At 45.4% G+C, this 18,843-nt stretch overlaps 1 protein-coding gene and 1 long non-coding RNA gene across 2 annotated transcripts in view; one reads left to right on the forward strand and one right to left on the reverse strand.

Moving 5' to 3' along the window:
* LOC135733593 (uncharacterized) overlaps positions 1-18,618 on the forward strand; it is a 58,549-nt gene extending 39,931 nt beyond the window's left edge. Inside the window, exon 3 of the long non-coding RNA XR_010526983.2 lies at positions 18,528-18,618. This is a non-coding gene — a long non-coding RNA (uncharacterized lncRNA). The remainder of the gene's footprint in view (positions 1-18,527) is intronic.
* The window catches only part of LOC135733591 (voltage-gated inwardly rectifying potassium channel KCNH7-like), a 91,982-nt gene that overhangs the window by 9,596 nt on the left and 63,543 nt on the right, over positions 1-18,843 (reverse strand). The window contains exons 10-12 of the mRNA XM_065252344.1: positions 18,507-18,712; positions 18,341-18,425; positions 15,550-15,768 (exon numbers count right to left, since the gene is read on the reverse strand). Coding sequence (XP_065108416.1) covers positions 15,550-15,768; positions 18,341-18,425; positions 18,507-18,712 — 510 coding nt within the window. The remainder of the gene's footprint in view (positions 1-15,549; positions 15,769-18,340; positions 18,426-18,506; positions 18,713-18,843) is intronic.

Raw genomic sequence — 18,843 nt, forward strand, 5'->3', positions numbered from 1 at the left:
CCTTAGTCAAACGGGTTGGTATGTATGGTCGGGTTGCGTTTTTCGCGCTTTCGTGTGTCTTGTGAATAGTATGCCATACAGACCCGTTTGCCACTGAACCTGCATTAACGACGACAGTGGGGCCTCTCAGCCTTAGTCAAACGGGTTGGCACGTATGGTCGGGTTGCGATTTTGGCGCTATCGTAAGTTCTATGAATAGTATGCCATACAGACCCGTTTGCCACTGAACCTGCATTAACGACGACAGTGGGGCCTCCAGCCTTAGTCAAACGGGTTGGCACGTATGGTCGGGTTGCGTTTTTCGCGCTTTCGTGTGTCTTCTGAATAGTATGCCATACAGACCAGTTTGCCACTGAATCTGCATTAACGACGACAGTGGGGCCTCCAGCCTTAGTCAAACGGGTTGGCACGTATGGTCGGGTTGCGATTTTAGCGCTAACGTAAGTCTTATGAATAGTATGCCATACAGACCCGTTTGCCACTGAACCTGCATTAACGACGACAGTGGGGCCTTCAGCCTTAATCAAACGGGTTTGCACGTATGGTCGGGTTGCGTTTTTCGTGCTTTCATGTGTCTTGTGAATAGTATGCCATACAGACCCGTTTGCCACTGAACCTGCATTAACGACGACAGTGGGGCCTCCAGCCTTAGTCAAACGGGTTGGTATGTATGGTCGGGTTGCGTTTTTCGTGCTTTCATGTGTCTTGTGAATAGTATGCCATACAGACCCGTTTGCCACTGAACCTGCATTAACGAAGACAGTGGGGCCTTCAGCCTTAGTCAAACGGGTTGGTATGTATGGTCGGGTTGCGTTTTTCGTGCTTTCATGTGTCTTGTGAATAGTATGCCATACAGACCCGTTTGCCACTGAACCTGCATTAACGACGACAGTGGGGCCTTCAGCCTTAATCAAACGGGTTTGCACGTATGGTCGGGTTGCGTTTTTCGTGCTTTGATGTGTCTTGTGAATAGTATGCCATACAGACCCGTTTGCCACTGAACCTGCATTAACGACGACAGTGGGGCTTCCGGCCTTAGTCAAACGGGTTGGTATGTATGGTCGGGTTGCGTTTTTCGCGCTTTCGTGTGTCTTGTGAATAGTATGCCATACATACCCGTTTGCCACTGAACCTGCATTAACGAAGACAGTGGGGCCTCCAGCCTTAGTCAAACGGGTTGGCACGTATGGTCGGGTTGCGATTTTGGCGCTATCGTAAGTCTTATGAATAGTATGCCATACAGACCCGTTTGCCACTGAACCTGCATTAACGACGACAGTGGGGCCTCCAGCCTTAGTCAAACGGGTTGGTATGTATGGTCGGGTTGCGTTTTTCGCGCTTTCGTGTGTCTTGTGAATAGTATGCCATACAGACCCGTTTGCCACTGAACCTGCATTAACGATGACAGTGGGGCCTCCAGCCTTAGTCAAACGGGTTGGCACGTATGGTCGGGTTGCGATTTTGGCGCTATCGTAAGTCTTATGAATAGTATGCCATACAGACCCGTTTGCCACTGAACCTGCATTAACGACGACAGTGGGGCCTCCAGCCTTAGTCAAACGGGTTGGTATGTATGGTCGGGTTGCGTTTTTCGCGCTTTCGTGTGTCTTGTGAATAGTATGCCATACAGACCCGTTTGCCACTGAACCTGCATTAACGATGACAGTGGGGCCTCCAGCCTTAGTCAAACGGGTTGGCACGTATGGTCGGGTTGCGATTTTGGCGCTATCGTAAGTCTTATGAATAGTATGCCATACAGACCCGTTTGCCACTGAACCTGCATTAACGACGACAGTGGGGCCTCTCAGCCTTAGTCAAACGGGTTGGCACGTATGGTCGGGTTGCGATTTTGGCGCTATCGTAAGTCTTATGAATAGTATGCCATACAGACCCGTTTGCCACTGAACCTGCATTAACGACGACAGTGGGGCCTCCAGCCTTAGTCAAACGGGTTGGTATGTATGGTCGGGTTGCGTTTTTCGCGCTTTCGTGTGTCTTGTGAATAGTATGCCATACAGACCCGTTTGCCACTGAACCTGCATTAACGACGACAGTGGGGCCTCTCAGCCTTAGTCAAACGGGTTGGCACGTATGGTCGGGTTGCGATTTTGGCGCTATCGTAAGTCTTATGAATAGTATGCCATACAGACCCGTTTGCCACTGAACCTGCATTAACGACGACAGTGGGGCCTCCAGCCTTAGTCAAACGGGTTGGTATGTATGGTCGGGTTGCGTTTTTCGCGCTTTCGTGTGTCTTGTGAATAGTATGCCATACAGACCCGTTTGCCACTGAACCTGCATTAACGAAGACAGTGGGGCCTTCAGCCTTAGTCAAACGGGTTGGTATGTATGGTCGGGTTGCGTTTTTCGTGCTTTCATGTGTCTTGTGAATAGTATGCCATACAGACCCGTTTGCCACTGAACCTGCATTAACGACGACAGTGGGGCCTTCAGCCTTAATCAAACGGGTTTGCACGTATGGTCGGGTTGCGTTTTTCGTGCTTTCATGTGTCTTGTGAATAGTATGCCATACAGACCCGTTTGCCACTGAACCTGCATTAACGACGACAGTGGGGCTTCCGGCCTTAGTCAAACGGGTTGGTATGTATGGTCGGGTTGCGTTTTTCGCGCTTTCGTGTGTCTTGTGAATAGTATGCCATACATACCCGTTTGCCACTGAACCTGCATTAACGAAGACAGTGGGGCCTCCAGCCTTAGTCAAACGGGTTGGCACGTATGGTCGGGTTGCGATTTTGGCGCTATCGTAAGTCTTATGAATAGTATGCCATACAGACCCGTTTGCCACTGAACCTGCATTAACGACGACAGTGGGGCCTCCAGCCTTAGTCAAACGGGTTGGTATGTATGGTCGGGTTGCGTTTTTCGCGCTTTCGTGTGTCTTGTGAATAGTATGCCATACAGACCCGTTTGCCACTGAACCTGCATTAACGATGACAGTGGGGCCTCCAGCCTTAGTCAAACGGGTTGGCACGTATGGTCGGGTTGCGATTTTGGCGCTATCGTAAGTCTTATGAATAGTATGCCATACAGACCCGTTTGCCACTGAACCTGCATTAACGACGACAGTGGGGCCTCCAGCCTTAGTCAAACGGGTTGGTATGTATGGTCGGGTTGCGTTTTTCGCGCTTTCGTGTGTCTTGTGAATAGTATGCCATACAGACCCGTTTGCCACTGAACCTGCATTAACGATGACAGTGGGGCCTCCAGCCTTAGTCAAACGGGTTGGCACGTATGGTCGGGTTGCGATTTTGGCGCTATCGTAAGTCTTATGAATAGTATGCCATACAGACCCGTTTGCCACTGAACCTGCATTAACGACGACAGTGGGGCCTCTCAGCCTTAGTCAAACGGGTTGGCACGTATGGTCGGGTTGCGATTTTGGCGCTATCGTAAGTCTTATGAATAGTATGCCATACAGACCCGTTTGCCACTGAACCTGCATTAACGACGACAGTGGGGCCTCCAGCCTTAGTCAAACGGGTTGGTATGTATGGTCGGGTTGCGTTTTTCGCGCTTTCGTGTGTCTTGTGAATAGTATGCCATACAGACCCGTTTGCCACTGAACCTGCATTAACGACGACAGTGGGGCCTCTCAGCCTTAGTCAAACGGGTTGGCACGTATGGTCGGGTTGCGATTTTGGCGCTATCGTAAGTCTTATGAATAGTATGCCATACAGACCCGTTTGCCACTGAACCTGCATTAACGACGACAGTGGGGCTTCCGGCCTTAGTCAAACGGGTTGGCACGTATGGTCGGGTTGCGATTTTGGCGCTATCGTAAGTCTTATGAATAGTATGCCATACAGACCCGTTTGCCACTGAACCTGCATTAACGACGACAGTGGGGCCTCCAGCCTTAGTCAAACGGGTTGGTATGTATGGTCGGGTTGCGTTTTTCGCGCTTTCGTGTGTCTTGTGAATAGTATGCCATACAGACCCGTTTGCCACTGAACCTGCATTAACGACGACAGTGGGGCCTCTCAGCCTTAGTCAAACGGGTTGGCACGTATGGTCGGGTTGCGATTTTGGCGCTATCGTAAGTCTTATGAATAGTATGCCATACAGACCCGTTTGCCACTGAACCTGCATTAACGACGACAGTGGGGCTTCCGGCCTTAGTCAAACGGGTTAACACGTATGGTCGGGTTGCGATGTTTTTGGCGTTTTCTCCTGGTCCTGTAAATGGTATACAATATAGACCCGTTTGCCACTGAACCTGCATTAACGACGACAGTGGGGCCTCCAGCCTTAGTCAAACGGGTTGGTATGTATGGTCGGGTTGCGTTTTTCGCGCTTTCGTGTGTCTTCTGAATAGTATGCCATACAGACCCGTTTGCCACTGAACCTGCATTAACGACGACAGTGGGGCCTCCAGCCTTAGTCAAACGGGTTGGTATGTATGGTCGGGTTGCGTTTTTCGTGCTTTCGTGTGTCTTGTGAATAGTATGCCATACAGACCCGTTTGCCACTGAACCTGCATTAACGACGACAGTGGGGCCTCTCAGCCTTAGTCAAACGGGTTGGCACGTATGGTCGGGTTGCGATTTTGGCGCTATCGTAAGTCTTATGAATAGTATGCCATACAGACCCGTTTGCCACTGAACCTGCATTAACGACGACAGTGGGGCCTCCAGCCTTAGTCAAACGGGTTGGTATGTATGGTCGGGTTGCGTTTTTCGCGCTTTCGTGTGTCTTGTGAATAGTATGCCATACAGACCCGTTTGCCACTGAACCTGCATTAACGACGACAGTGGGGCCTCTCAGCCTTAGTCAAACGGGTTGGCACGTATGGTCGGGTTGCGATTTTGGCGCTATCGTAAGTTCTATGAATAGTATGCCATACAGACCCGTTTGCCACTGAACCTGCATTAACGACGACAGTGGGGCCTCCAGCCTTAGTCAAACGGGTTGGCACGTATGGTCGGGTTGCGTTTTTCGCGCTTTCGTGTGTCTTCTGAATAGTATGCCATACAGACCAGTTTGCCACTGAATCTGCATTAACGACGACAGTGGGGCCTCCAGCCTTAGTCAAACGGGTTGGCACGTATGGTCGGGTTGCGATTTTAGCGCTAACGTAAGTCTTATGAATAGTATGCCATACAGACCCGTTTGCCACTGAACCTGCATTAACGACGACAGTGGGGCCTTCAGCCTTAATCAAACGGGTTTGCACGTATGGTCGGGTTGCGTTTTTCGTGCTTTCATGTGTCTTGTGAATAGTATGCCATACAGACCCGTTTGCCACTGAACCTGCATTAACGACGACAGTGGGGCCTCCAGCCTTAGTCAAACGGGTTGGTATGTATGGTCGGGTTGCGTTTTTCGTGCTTTCATGTGTCTTGTGAATAGTATGCCATACAGACCCGTTTGCCACTGAACCTGCATTAACGAAGACAGTGGGGCCTTCAGCCTTAGTCAAACGGGTTGGTATGTATGGTCGGGTTGCGTTTTTCGTGCTTTCATGTGTCTTGTGAATAGTATGCCATACAGACCCGTTTGCCACTGAACCTGCATTAACGACGACAGTGGGGCCTTCAGCCTTAATCAAACGGGTTTGCACGTATGGTCGGGTTGCGTTTTTCGTGCTTTGATGTGTCTTGTGAATAGTATGCCATACAGACCCGTTTGCCACTGAACCTGCATTAACGACGACAGTGGGGCTTCCGGCCTTAGTCAAACGGGTTGGTATGTATGGTCGGGTTGCGTTTTTCGCGCTTTCGTGTGTCTTGTGAATAGTATGCCATACATACCCGTTTGCCACTGAACCTGCATTAACGAAGACAGTGGGGCCTCCAGCCTTAGTCAAACGGGTTGGCACGTATGGTCGGGTTGCGATTTTGGCGCTATCGTAAGTCTTATGAATAGTATGCCATACAGACCCGTTTGCCACTGAACCTGCATTAACGACGACAGTGGGGCCTCCAGCCTTAGTCAAACGGGTTGGTATGTATGGTCGGGTTGCGTTTTTCGCGCTTTCGTGTGTCTTGTGAATAGTATGCCATACAGACCCGTTTGCCACTGAACCTGCATTAACGATGACAGTGGGGCCTCCAGCCTTAGTCAAACGGGTTGGCACGTATGGTCGGGTTGCGATTTTGGCGCTATCGTAAGTCTTATGAATAGTATGCCATACAGACCCGTTTGCCACTGAACCTGCATTAACGACGACAGTGGGGCCTCCAGCCTTAGTCAAACGGGTTGGTATGTATGGTCGGGTTGCGTTTTTCGCGCTTTCGTGTGTCTTGTGAATAATATGCCATACAGACCCGTTTGCCACTGAACCTGCATTAACGATGACAGTGGGGCCTCCAGCCTTAGTCAAACGGGTTGGCACGTATGGTCGGGTTGCGATTTTGGCGCTATCGTAAGTCTTATGAATAGTATGCCATACAGACCCGTTTGCCACTGAACCTGCATTAACGACGACAGTGGGGCCTCTCAGCCTTAGTCAAACGGGTTGGCACGTATGGTCGGGTTGCGATTTTGGCGCTATCGTAAGTCTTATGAATAGTATGCCATACAGACCCGTTTGCCACTGAACCTGCATTAACGACGACAGTGGGGCCTCCAGCCTTAGTCAAACGGGTTGGTATGTATGGTCGGGTTGCGTTTTTCGCGCTTTCGTGTGTCTTGTGAATAGTATGCCATACAGACCCGTTTGCCACTGAACCTGCATTAACGACGACAGTGGGGCCTCTCAGCCTTAGTCAAACGGGTTGGCACGTATGGTCGGGTTGCGATTTTGGCGCTATCGTAAGTCTTATGAATAGTATGCCATACAGACCCGTTTGCCACTGAACCTGCATTAACGACGACAGTGGGGCCTCCAGCCTTAGTCAAACGGGTTGGTATGTATGGTCGGGTTGCGTTTTTCGCGCTTTCGTGTGTCTTGTGAATAGTATGCCATACAGACCCGTTTGCCACTGAACCTGCATTAACGAAGACAGTGGGGCCTTCAGCCTTAGTCAAACGGGTTGGTATGTATGGTCGGGTTGCGTTTTTCGTGCTTTCATGTGTCTTGTGAATAGTATGCCATACAGACCCGTTTGCCACTGAACCTGCATTAACGACGACAGTGGGGCCTTCAGCCTTAATCAAACGGGTTTGCACGTATGGTCGGGTTGCGTTTTTCGTGCTTTCATGTGTCTTGTGAATAGTATGCCATACAGACCCGTTTGCCACTGAACCTGCATTAACGACGACAGTGGGGCTTCCGGCCTTAGTCAAACGGGTTGGTATGTATGGTCGGGTTGCGTTTTTCGCGCTTTCGTGTGTCTTGTGAATAGTATGCCATACATACCCGTTTGCCACTGAACCTGCATTAACGAAGACAGTGGGGCCTCCAGCCTTAGTCAAACGGGTTGGCACGTATGGTCGGGTTGCGATTTTGGCGCTATCGTAAGTCTTATGAATAGTATGCCATACAGACCCGTTTGCCACTGAACCTGCATTAACGACGACAGTGGGGCCTCCAGCCTTAGTCAAACGGGTTGGTATGTATGGTCGGGTTGCGTTTTTCGCGCTTTCGTGTGTCTTGTGAATAGTATGCCATACAGACCCGTTTGCCACTGAACCTGCATTAACGATGACAGTGGGGCCTCCAGCCTTAGTCAAACGGGTTGGCACGTATGGTCGGGTTGCGATTTTGGCGCTATCGTAAGTCTTATGAATAGTATGCCATACAGACCCGTTTGCCACTGAACCTGCATTAACGACGACAGTGGGGCCTCCAGCCTTAGTCAAACGGGTTGGTATGTATGGTCGGGTTGCGTTTTTCGCGCTTTCGTGTGTCTTGTGAATAGTATGCCATACAGACCCGTTTGCCACTGAACCTGCATTAACGATGACAGTGGGGCCTCCAGCCTTAGTCAAACGGGTTGGCACGTATGGTCGGGTTGCGATTTTGGCGCTATCGTAAGTCTTATGAATAGTATGCCATACAGACCCGTTTGCCACTGAACCTGCATTAACGACGACAGTGGGGCCTCTCAGCCTTAGTCAAACGGGTTGGCACGTATGGTCGGGTTGCGATTTTGGCGCTATCGTAAGTCTTATGAATAGTATGCCATACAGACCCGTTTGCCACTGAACCTGCATTAACGACGACAGTGGGGCCTCCAGCCTTAGTCAAACGGGTTGGTATGTATGGTCGGGTTGCGTTTTTCGCGCTTTCGTGTGTCTTGTGAATAGTATGCCATACAGACCCGTTTGCCACTGAACCTGCATTAACGACGACAGTGGGGCCTCTCAGCCTTAGTCAAACGGGTTGGCACGTATGGTCGGGTTGCGATTTTGGCGCTATCGTAAGTCTTATGAATAGTATGCCATACAGACCCGTTTGCCACTGAACCTGCATTAACGACGACAGTGGGGCTTCCGGCCTTAGTCAAACGGGTTGGCACGTATGGTCGGGTTGCGATTTTGGCGCTATCGTAAGTCTTATGAATAGTATGCCATACAGACCCGTTTGCCACTGAACCTGCATTAACGACGACAGTGGGGCCTCCAGCCTTAGTCAAACGGGTTGGTATGTATGGTCGGGTTGCGTTTTTCGCGCTTTCGTGTGTCTTGTGAATAGTATGCCATACAGACCCGTTTGCCACTGAACCTGCATTAACGACGACAGTGGGGCCTCTCAGCCTTAGTCAAACGGGTTGGCACGTATGGTCGGGTTGCGATTTTGGCGCTATCGTAAGTCTTATGAATAGTATGCCATACAGACCCGTTTGCCACTGAACCTGCATTAACGACGACAGTGGGGCTTCCGGCCTTAGTCAAACGGGTTAACACGTATGGTCGGGTTGCGATGTTTTTGGCGTTTTCTCCTGGTCCTGTAAATGGTATACAATATAGACCCGTTTGCCACTGAACCTGCATTAACGACGACAGTGGGGCCTCCAGCCTTAGTCAAACGGGTTGGTATGTATGGTCGGGTTGCGTTTTTCGCGCTTTCGTGTGTCTTCTGAATAGTATGCCATACAGACCCGTTTGCCACTGAACCTGCATTAACGACGACAGTGGGGCCTCCAGCCTTAGTCAAACGGGTTGGTATGTATGGTCGGGTTGCGTTTTTCGCGCTTTCGTGTGTCTTCTGAATAGTATGCCATACAGACCCGTTTGCCACTGAATCTGCATTAACGACGACAGTGGGGCCTCTCAGCCTTAGTCAAACGGGTTGCCACGTATGGTCGGGTTGCGATTTTAGCGCTAACGTAAGTCTTACGAATAGTATGCCATACAGACCCGTTTGCCACTGAACCTGCATTAACGACGACAGTGGGGCCTCCAGCCTTAGTCAAATGGGTTGGTATGTATGGTCGGGTTGCGTTTTTCGCGCTTTCGTGTGTCTTCTGAATAGTATGCCATACAGACCCGTTTGCCACTGAATCTGCATTAACGATGACAGTGGGGCCTCCAGCCTTAGTCAAACGGGTTGGCACGTATGGTCGGGTTGCGATTTTAGCGCTAACGTAAGTCTTATGAATAGTATGCCATACAGACCCGTTTGCCACTGAACCTGCATTAACGACGACAGTGGGGCCTTCAGCCTTAATCAAACGGGTTTGCACGTATGGTCGGGTTGCGTTTTTCGTGCTTTCATGTGTCTTGTGAATAGTATGCCATACAGACCCGTTTGCCACTGAACCTGCATTAACGACGACAGTGGGGCCTCCAGCCTTAGTCAAACGGGTTGGTATGTATGGTCGGGTTGCGTTTTTCGCGCTTTCGTGTGTCTTGTGAATAGTATGCCATACATACCCGTTTGCCACTGAACCTGCATTAACGAAGACAGTGGGGCCTCCAGCCTTAGTCAAACGGGTTGGCACGTATGGTCGGGTTGCGATTTTGGCGCTATCGTAAGTCTTATGAATAGTATGCCATACAGACCCGTTTGCCACTGAACCTGCATTAACGACGACAGTGGGGCCTCCAGCCTTAGTCAAACGGGTTGGTATGTATGGTCGGGTTGCGTTTTTCGCGCTTTCGTGTGTCTTGTGAATAGTATGCCATACAGACCCGTTTGCCACTGAACCTGCATTAACGACGACAGTGGGGCCTCTCAGCCTTAGTCAAACGGGTTGGCACGTATGGTCGGGTTGCGATTTTGGCGCTATCGTAAGTCTTATGAATAGTATGCCATACAGACCCGTTTTCCACTGAACCTGCATTAACGACGACAGTGGGGCCTCCAGCCTTAGTCAAACGGGTTGGTATGTATGGTCGGGTTGCGTTTATCGCGCTTTCGTGTGTCTTGTGAATAGTATGCCATACAGACCCGTTTGCCACTGAACCTGCATTAACGACGACAGTGGGGCCTCTCAGCCTTAGTCAAACGGGTTGGCACGTATGGTCGGGTTGCGATTTTGGCGCTATCGTAAGTCTTATGAATAGTATGCCATACAGACCCGTTTGCCACTGAACCTGCATTAACGACGACAGTGGGGCTTCCGGCCTTAGTCAAACGGGTTAACACGTATGGTCGGGTTGCGATGTTTTTGGCGTTTTCTCCTGGTCCTGTAAATGGTATACAATATAGACCCGTTTGCCACTGAACCTGCATTAACGTCGACAGTGGGGCCTCCAGCCTTAGTCAAACGGGTTGGTATGTATGGTCGGGTTGCGTTTTTCGCGCTTTCGTGTGTCTTCTGAATAGTATGCCATACAGACCCGTTTGCCACTGAACCTGCATTAACGACGACAGTGGGGCCTCCAGCCTTAGTCAAACGGGTTGGTATGTATGGTCGGGTTGCGTTTTTCGCGCTTTCGTGTGTCTTCTGAATAGTATGCCATACAGACCCGTTTGCCACTGAATCTGCATTAACGACGACAGTGGGGCCTCTCAGCCTTAGTCAAACGGGTTGGCACGTATGGTCGGGTTGCGATTTTAGCGCTAACGTAAGTCTTACGAATAGTATGCCATACAGACCCGTTTGCCACTGAACCTGCATTAACGTCGACAGTGGGGCCTCCAGCCTTAGTCAAACGGGTTGGTATGTGTGGTCGGGTTGCGTTTTTCGCGCTTTCGTGTGTCTTCTGAATAGTATGCCATACAGACCCGTTTGCCACTGAATCTGCATTAACGACGACAGTGGGGCCTCCAGCCTTAGTCAAACGGGTTGGCACGTATGGTCGGGTTGCGATTTTAGCGCTAACGTAAGTCTTATGAATAGTATGCCATACAGACCCGTTTGCCACTGAACCTGCATTAACGACGACAGTGGGGCCTCCAGCCTTAGTCAAACGGGTTGGTATGTATGGTCGGGTTGCGTTTTTCGCGCTTTCGTGTGTCTTGTGAATAGTATGCCATACATACCCGTTTGCCACTGAACCTGCATTAACGACGACAGTGGGGCCTCCAGCCTTAGTCAAACGGGTTGGCACGTATGGTCGGGTTGCGTTTTTCGCGCTTTCGTGTGTCTTCTGAATAGTATGCCATACAGACCCGTTTGCCAGTGAATCTGCATTAACGACGACAGTGGGGCCTCCAGCCTTAGTCAAACGGGTTGGCACGTATGGTCGGGTTGCGATTTTAGCGCTAACGTAAGTCTTATGAATAGTATGCCATACAGACCCGTTTGCCACTGAACCTGCATTAACGACGACAGTGGGGCCTTCAGCCTTAATCAAACGGGTTTGCACGTATGGTCGGGTTGCGTTTTTCGTGCTTTCATGTGTCTTGTGAATAGTATGCCATACAGACCCGTTTGCCACTGAACCTGCATTAACGACGACAGTGGGGCCTCCAGCCTTAGTCAAACGGGTTGGTATGTATGGTCGGGTTGCGTTTTTCGTGCTTTCATGTGTCTTGTGAATAGTATGCCATACAGACCCGTTTGCCACTGAACCTGCATTAACGACAACATTGGGGCTTCCGGCCTTAGTCAAACGGGTTAGCACGTATGGTCGGGTTGCGATGTTTTGGCGTTTTCGCCTGGTCCTGTGAATTGCATACAATATAGACCCGTTTGCCACTGAACCTGCATTAACGACGACAGTGGGGCTTTAGGCCTTAGTCAAACGGGTCGTCTGGTTTCATTTTCTCTTAAAGATCGGAAGGTGACCCTTATTTACCATATATACCCTCGCATTGGGCCCCCAATTTGCTAAATCCTAAACTGTAGATAATATAATTATGCCGCAATAGTTAGTCTGTCTGGAACGAAGCTGAGTTAAACCACATCACTGTGTGACACTTCAATACATATGAACGGCCGCTACGCTAATACGATTTTGTTTTTCTCTCCCTGTCTCGTCCTCGACCCGAGGACAACGAGACAAACAGACCCAGTCCCGGTAGATGTGAAAGTCGGCACACCTCTGATCTACTGGCCGTCCTTCAACGTGATGCCCAGCTGATGCCTGACCAACGATCACCGGCAGAACCGCTTAATCTCCGCTAAATCTCCTTAAACCGTTCTCCCAAGGGTTTTTCCCTCCTAGGACTTATTTTTCCTCGGATAAAAGCACAGGGTTTTTTTTTCTCCTAGGGGGTTTTTCACCCCGGGGAGGCAGCCTTTTTGGGCTTTACTTAGCTTCCTCTTCTAGACGTTGCTTTAGTAATACGTGCACTTATAATATTGAGTCATAGCCGCAGCAAATTTATTTTGTATTTTGTTGTGCTATCTGTCGTTTTTCTGTGCTTTTCACTGCTTCTATTTATGTAAAGCTGCTTTGAAACAATTGACTTTTGTGAAAAGCGCTATATAAATAAAATTGAATTAAATTGAATTGAATATAATATAATATATAATCTATATTCATTGAGTTGAATCGAAAATCGAGTATAAAAATCAGCCCGAGAATCAGAAATGAATCGAGAATCTAAATCGAATCGATAGCTTGTGAATCGAAATTGAATTGATCTGGAACATCTAAATCGATACCCAGACACAATTTTGGGTGAACTATCCCTTTAATGGCACTAAGCAATATTGTACATTAGACACTTCTGCACTTGTTTACATGTCAGTGAACATGTTTAATATTGTATTTTTATAGTTATGTTTATCATCATTATGGTGTGATTGGCCCATGATACAACAACATTGTAACCAAGCAGTGCCAAAATACACTAGTCAACATTGTGAATCAAAACCATTCATAAAAGTTGTCTTAAAAACAATAACCGTTTTTGTTTTAGGGCAACTTTGATGAACGTTTTTGATCCACTTCAAATGTTGACTAGTATAAAAAGACATCTTTGATATCTACAAAATATATATTGTTGAAGCCTAAGTGTTTATTTTTTTTTTATTATAATCTCAATGCATGATTATGTCCTTAGACACAATTTATTAATTGCATTTGATGCGTCATGTCAAAATACGTGCCTGTTGCAGACGCTTCAAATGGGTTTATGATTAAAGAGACGCTTGCATTTGCCAGATACTCACTTTATCTCATGTGTAATCAGAGTTTAGTGTTAAGTGAGTGTCTTGTAAGTATTTTGTGAATGTCTCATTTATCAGAAAACCTTTCAACGCGTCTGCAGCAGTCACGTATTTTGACAAGACACATGATGCACATAGGATCTCATGATGCACCGAACACATATTTTGATACATAATTTTTTTAAATTATAATCTCAATGCATGATTTTGTCCTTAGACACATTTTATTAATTGCATTTAGCATTGTTATTGTCTGCTGTCCATGGCCCTGTCAGAACAGACCTGTGACCCACCAATGAAGGATGATGCACAGGGAGAAGAAACTGTGAAAATGTGTGTGTTTGAGCAGGTGTATGTGCGCATAAAGGGTGTTGTCTCTGTGTTAGTGCTTGTGTGGTGTTATATTGCTGCGATTCTTCTATCAGTAAGACTCAGGACTAATAGAAACACTAAAGCTAGTGGTTATCTCTCAAACACACCTGCTCCTATCAGAGCCAAGAACACAACACGCTGATCAAAACAGATGCCCCGTGCAAGATGCCAATTTATTTCTGATCAGGCGCTGTGGAGAACCGAAAATGAGCAATGTAGTGAAATTAGATTCCTCCCGAACACATTCATCCTCATGGAGAAAGTCCAAATCTGTCATTTTGTACAGGCATTAATAGTTGTGGTCTCTTACCACTTAAGAGGAAATCTAAAGCATTACTTTTGACATTTAAGCAGACTGTTAATAGCTTCAGAGTTAATCAGAGTTAATTTGGTAAATTAATCATCTCTACTATTTGCACAATGATAGTAAAACCTAGAACCAACTCCATTATTTATTATATATAATACGTTTTTAACATGTGGAAATCGTTGTAGGCTTTTCATAAATAAAAAAATTGTGTCATTTATCAAATAAATTTATTAGGGTCAGGTTTAGGGGTAGCAAATATTAAATCGGTAGCTGGGTATATATAACACTCAACAGAAATACAATAAAGATTTAGAGAATACAAAAAGTGTATGTGTATGTTATTTTTCAATGTCAAATCCTCTCTCCGGCGCTTATGAGGATGGTTGGGAAGCATTAGTGGACTTGGCTGTAGGATGGGAAGGGAACATTTTGTGCTTGTGGAGGAGAGTCGGGGAATAGCTGCCCAGCGGATTTTCCTAAAACCCGTAAAAAAAGGCCGTACTGTGCCTTAAGCTCCTAAAGTACCCTGCATTACTACAGACCCTTTCTTATCATGTTGTTTCAGTCTGGATTTAGGGACAGACTGATTTGATCAATACTTTTTTGGTGTGTAAGCTTTGCTTTCCTTTTATATTTTGTGAAACACAGTCTGCTATCTATGTTTCTCTAAAAAGATTTTAGGACAAATGGGCACAAGTTTGTCTCTCTTTTCTGAAAAGGCACTGATCATGTTATGAAGGTGATCGTTTTAGGAGTGGTTTACATATGATTTTGCAGTGATGGTCTTTAAAGGGCACCTATTTCAAGGCTAAAAAACAACGTTATTTTGTGTATTTGGTATAATACAATGTGTTTGCGTGGTTTATGGTTCAAAAAACACATTATTTTTCACACAGTGGCTCCAGATTTCCCTGTCTTCGTGAAATAAACTGATTTTGTACAAAACTGTCCCTGATTGGCCAGCTAATCTGTATGTTGTGATTGGTCTGAATACCTCTGATGTCAGCAGGAAATGTGACGCTCCCTACCATGTTTGAAAGATTCGGTTGCTAACAGGAGTTAACTTACAGGCTTTGAGTCCAAGCGGGAGGAATTATGATAAAGTCAATCTTGTCTACATCACCAATCCCAGGAAGTAAACCGTTGCCTACAATCCGTGTGTTTGTTGTAGTCCAAGAAAAGAGATTTAGATCGGAGACAATAAATTGTGTCATTGTTTTATTTGGGGTTTGTACCTTTTGCATATTGTTAAAATGTACTAAAACACACTTACACACCAAAGGAAATGTAAAATCATGAATCAGATAATTGGTGCTCTTTAAAAGATATTGGTAGTTTACTGTCAGATTAATATAAATGTCGTTGTATTTAGACATCAGCCTAAAGCGAAACCGTAAGTGAACTATCAAGAGGGATTACTGTATATATTGATTCAGGTTACAGTTTTTATCTCACCATCATCATAACGCCCCAGTTCCATGTGTTCGTCAGGAGAGACGCAGGCCGGTGTGGAGGTGCAGCTCTTTACTGAGGGGTTCTCCATTATTCCTGCTCCCAAAAGTGTTTGCTGTTCCTCTCTGGAGGTGCGGCGGTCCTCCGAGCTTCTCTTAGAGCTGATCCGTGACTCTCGGCGCTCCTTCCCGAACTCGCTGTCTGTTTCTTTCAGACTCCCCCCTACGGGTTGATAATCAACACAGATGAGGGTACAAATCATTCTTAAAGGAATAGTCTACTCATTTTCAATATTAAAATATGTTATTACCTTAACTAAGAACTGTTGAATCATCCCTCTATCATCTGTGTGTGTGCACGTAAGCGCTGGAGCGCGCTGCGACGCTACGATAGCATTTAGCTTAGCCCCATTCATTCAATGCTGCCATTTAGAGATAAAGTTAGAAGTGACCAAACACATCAACGTTTTTCCTATTTAAGACGAGTAGTTATACGAGCAAGTTAGGTGGTACAAAATAAAACGTAGCGCTTTTCTAAGCGGATTTAAAAGAGGAACTATATTTTATGGCGTAATAGCACTTTTGGGAGTACTTCGACTCGCCTGAAAAGTCCGCTCCCCTTCTCACCCTCATAATGGGAGAGGGAGGGTGTTACTGCGCCGAGTCGAAGTACTCCCAAATGTGCTATTACGCCATAAAATATAGTTACTCTTTTAAATCCGCTTAGAAAAGCGCTATGTTTTATTTTGTACCACCAAACTTGCTCGTATAACTACTCGTCTTAAATAGGAAAAACGTTGATGTGTTTGGTCACTTCTAACTTTATCTCTAAATGGTACCATTGAATGAATGGGGCTAAGCTAAATGCTATCGTATCGTCGCAGCGCGCTCCAGCGCTTACGTGCACACACACAGATGATAGAGGGATGATTCAACAGTTCTTAGTTAAGGTAATAACATATTTTAATATTGAAAATGAGTAGACTATTCCTTTAAGCTCAGACTTCCAAGACAGAACAAACAAAAAATAACAATGCAATGCAAAAACTATCCAAAGAGAAGAAAGTTATGTAGATAACCCATCCTCCAGAATCTGTATACGAATAGCATTGAAGTGTTTTCTTTCTTAGTAGAAGCTTGTTAGAGTAACGTAATTGTGTTTAATATGCCAACAACTTAGGAACACAATATCTCTCAAACTTTAGTAATGTATGTAGTTATTGTAAGTCTACATGCTCATAGATATAATGTATATAGTAAAACTTTAACATTAACCTTTCAAAAATGTGTCACCTATAAAAATATTTTTGTACAATTACAAGAAAAGCTTTATTCCTCTTACTTAAAAAAAAAAAAAAAAATAGGAGATCAAACAATTTTTATGATCAATGAAGAAAAAAACAAATTGGTCTTCCTCCGTTTCATTAAACAACCCAAAACAAGCAACAAATCTGCCAATGGGGTGAAAAAATTAAGCTTGAATTAACTGTTTAAGAAAAAAGAAATCTTATTTCAATATTTTTTTCTCACCCCATTGGCAGATATTTTTGTTTTAAGCACAAATTCACTTAAATTGTATAATTTATGTCTAAAAATTGAAGTTTAACGTCTTTCGCTAGGTTGTGGTGGTTATGTTTGACAGGGGTTAGTGGTTATAATGAGGAAAGTGTGGGAAAATTTTGTTTTTCCTTGTTATTGTGCCAACAAGTGCCGTAACATTCTTCAACTTTATGGTTCAGCTCTAATATGATATTTACCAAAAAAGCATGGCACAGAACCTTCATACAAATTGCAAATAAAAAAAAACAGATGAACAAATGAACAAATGAAGAGTTTGGTTCCAAAACGCGATAAACACCATTTCTTTTATTGTTACCGCCAATAAACAGCATTGTACCAGGTCAGTATTAAGTAAATTCTTAATTTGATGCATGTCATCTTTTCTCCCTTTTCCCCAAACTGCAACAAACGCCAGTCCTCATTCTCTGCAGAATGCAATAAATCCCCTTAGCCAATCGCAGCGCACCATTCCACGCATTGTAAACAATAATGGCGGCGCGTTGAATACGCACAGAATTCTAGTTTTCCTCATCTACTTTGTACTTCGTGATCAACAAACAAAAAAAAAAAAATACTTTTGATGGCATTGATAAACCTGTGGTGGCTTTCTGTGACGGGGAAGAAACGTAAGCCATCAAAATGTAATAATTTACGTGAGAGGCGATGAAAAATGCCGGCTGTTGCTTGTTCTTACACGACAGCATCAAGCTTCTGTCATGCTAACACATTGACCCCAGGGGATCTTATGAAAAACTTTTCATTATTTTACTCAGTCAACGAAAATCAAGCAGGACCAAAACATTTTACAGTTGATCGCTGTGAAAAAAGTTTATCGACGACGTCCCAAGGATGACAGCAGCAATGACAGTGTTCTTAATATTATAAAGTTAAGTAAGTGTTTTGATTAATGCCATTATGTTTATTTTTTTTATCAGTGTATAAATGAATATAACATGGCAAAGATGAATGCACATTTATATAGGGATTCAATAGATTTCTAGCATTTTGAAAAAAAAGCTGTATTTTGTGGAAAAAATTATCAGTTTTTATAATAAATCTTGGAAAATCAAATTATGGATTAAAATTTTTATGTTTTTATAACCTAAAGATGCTATGTGAACATTTGTAACAGAAAATAGTGGTTTTCATCTTGTCACTTTCTTGGTAAAACACAATTTTGGATGGATTTATTGCGTTTTGGAACCACACTCTTCAAATATACTGACGATATTTACCTCTGGATTGTTTGCGTTTAAAGGAAATCTTTCTCCGGCTCTTCGAATCCTCTCCATCTGAATCAGTGGCTTGCAAATAAGTGCCCTGTTTGTGACAACCATAACAAAACATGTGATTTACCCTAACCATTCAATTTATTTAACTTTGTATGAAATTATTATTTACCTTTCCATTTTCATCTCTCAGGTTAAAGGTCAGCTCCAAATTGGTTAGGAAATGGTCGGCAAACTCCGGATACATGTCCAGTACCTCCAGCAGCTCTTCCCGTTGGATTGTGTGCAGGTCACAGTAGCTCAATGCTCTGACGTCTGCGTTAGATTTACCGGGTTTGGCGTACAGGTGGATCATCTCTCCGAATATGTCATTCTTACCTGGAGAGCATATAACAAGTTTGGGGTCTGTTTTTGTTTTCTTAAAGCACAAGTTTGAGTGCATTTGAAGCTTTTTAATTAGCAACTAAACTAGATCTTGTTTGTTGTTTTTCTGTAAACTAATCTGAATT

This window comes from Paramisgurnus dabryanus, chromosome 15 (genome assembly GCF_030506205.2).
Source record: "Paramisgurnus dabryanus chromosome 15, PD_genome_1.1, whole genome shotgun sequence".
Lineage (NCBI taxonomy): Eukaryota > Metazoa > Chordata > Actinopteri > Cypriniformes > Cobitidae > Paramisgurnus > Paramisgurnus dabryanus.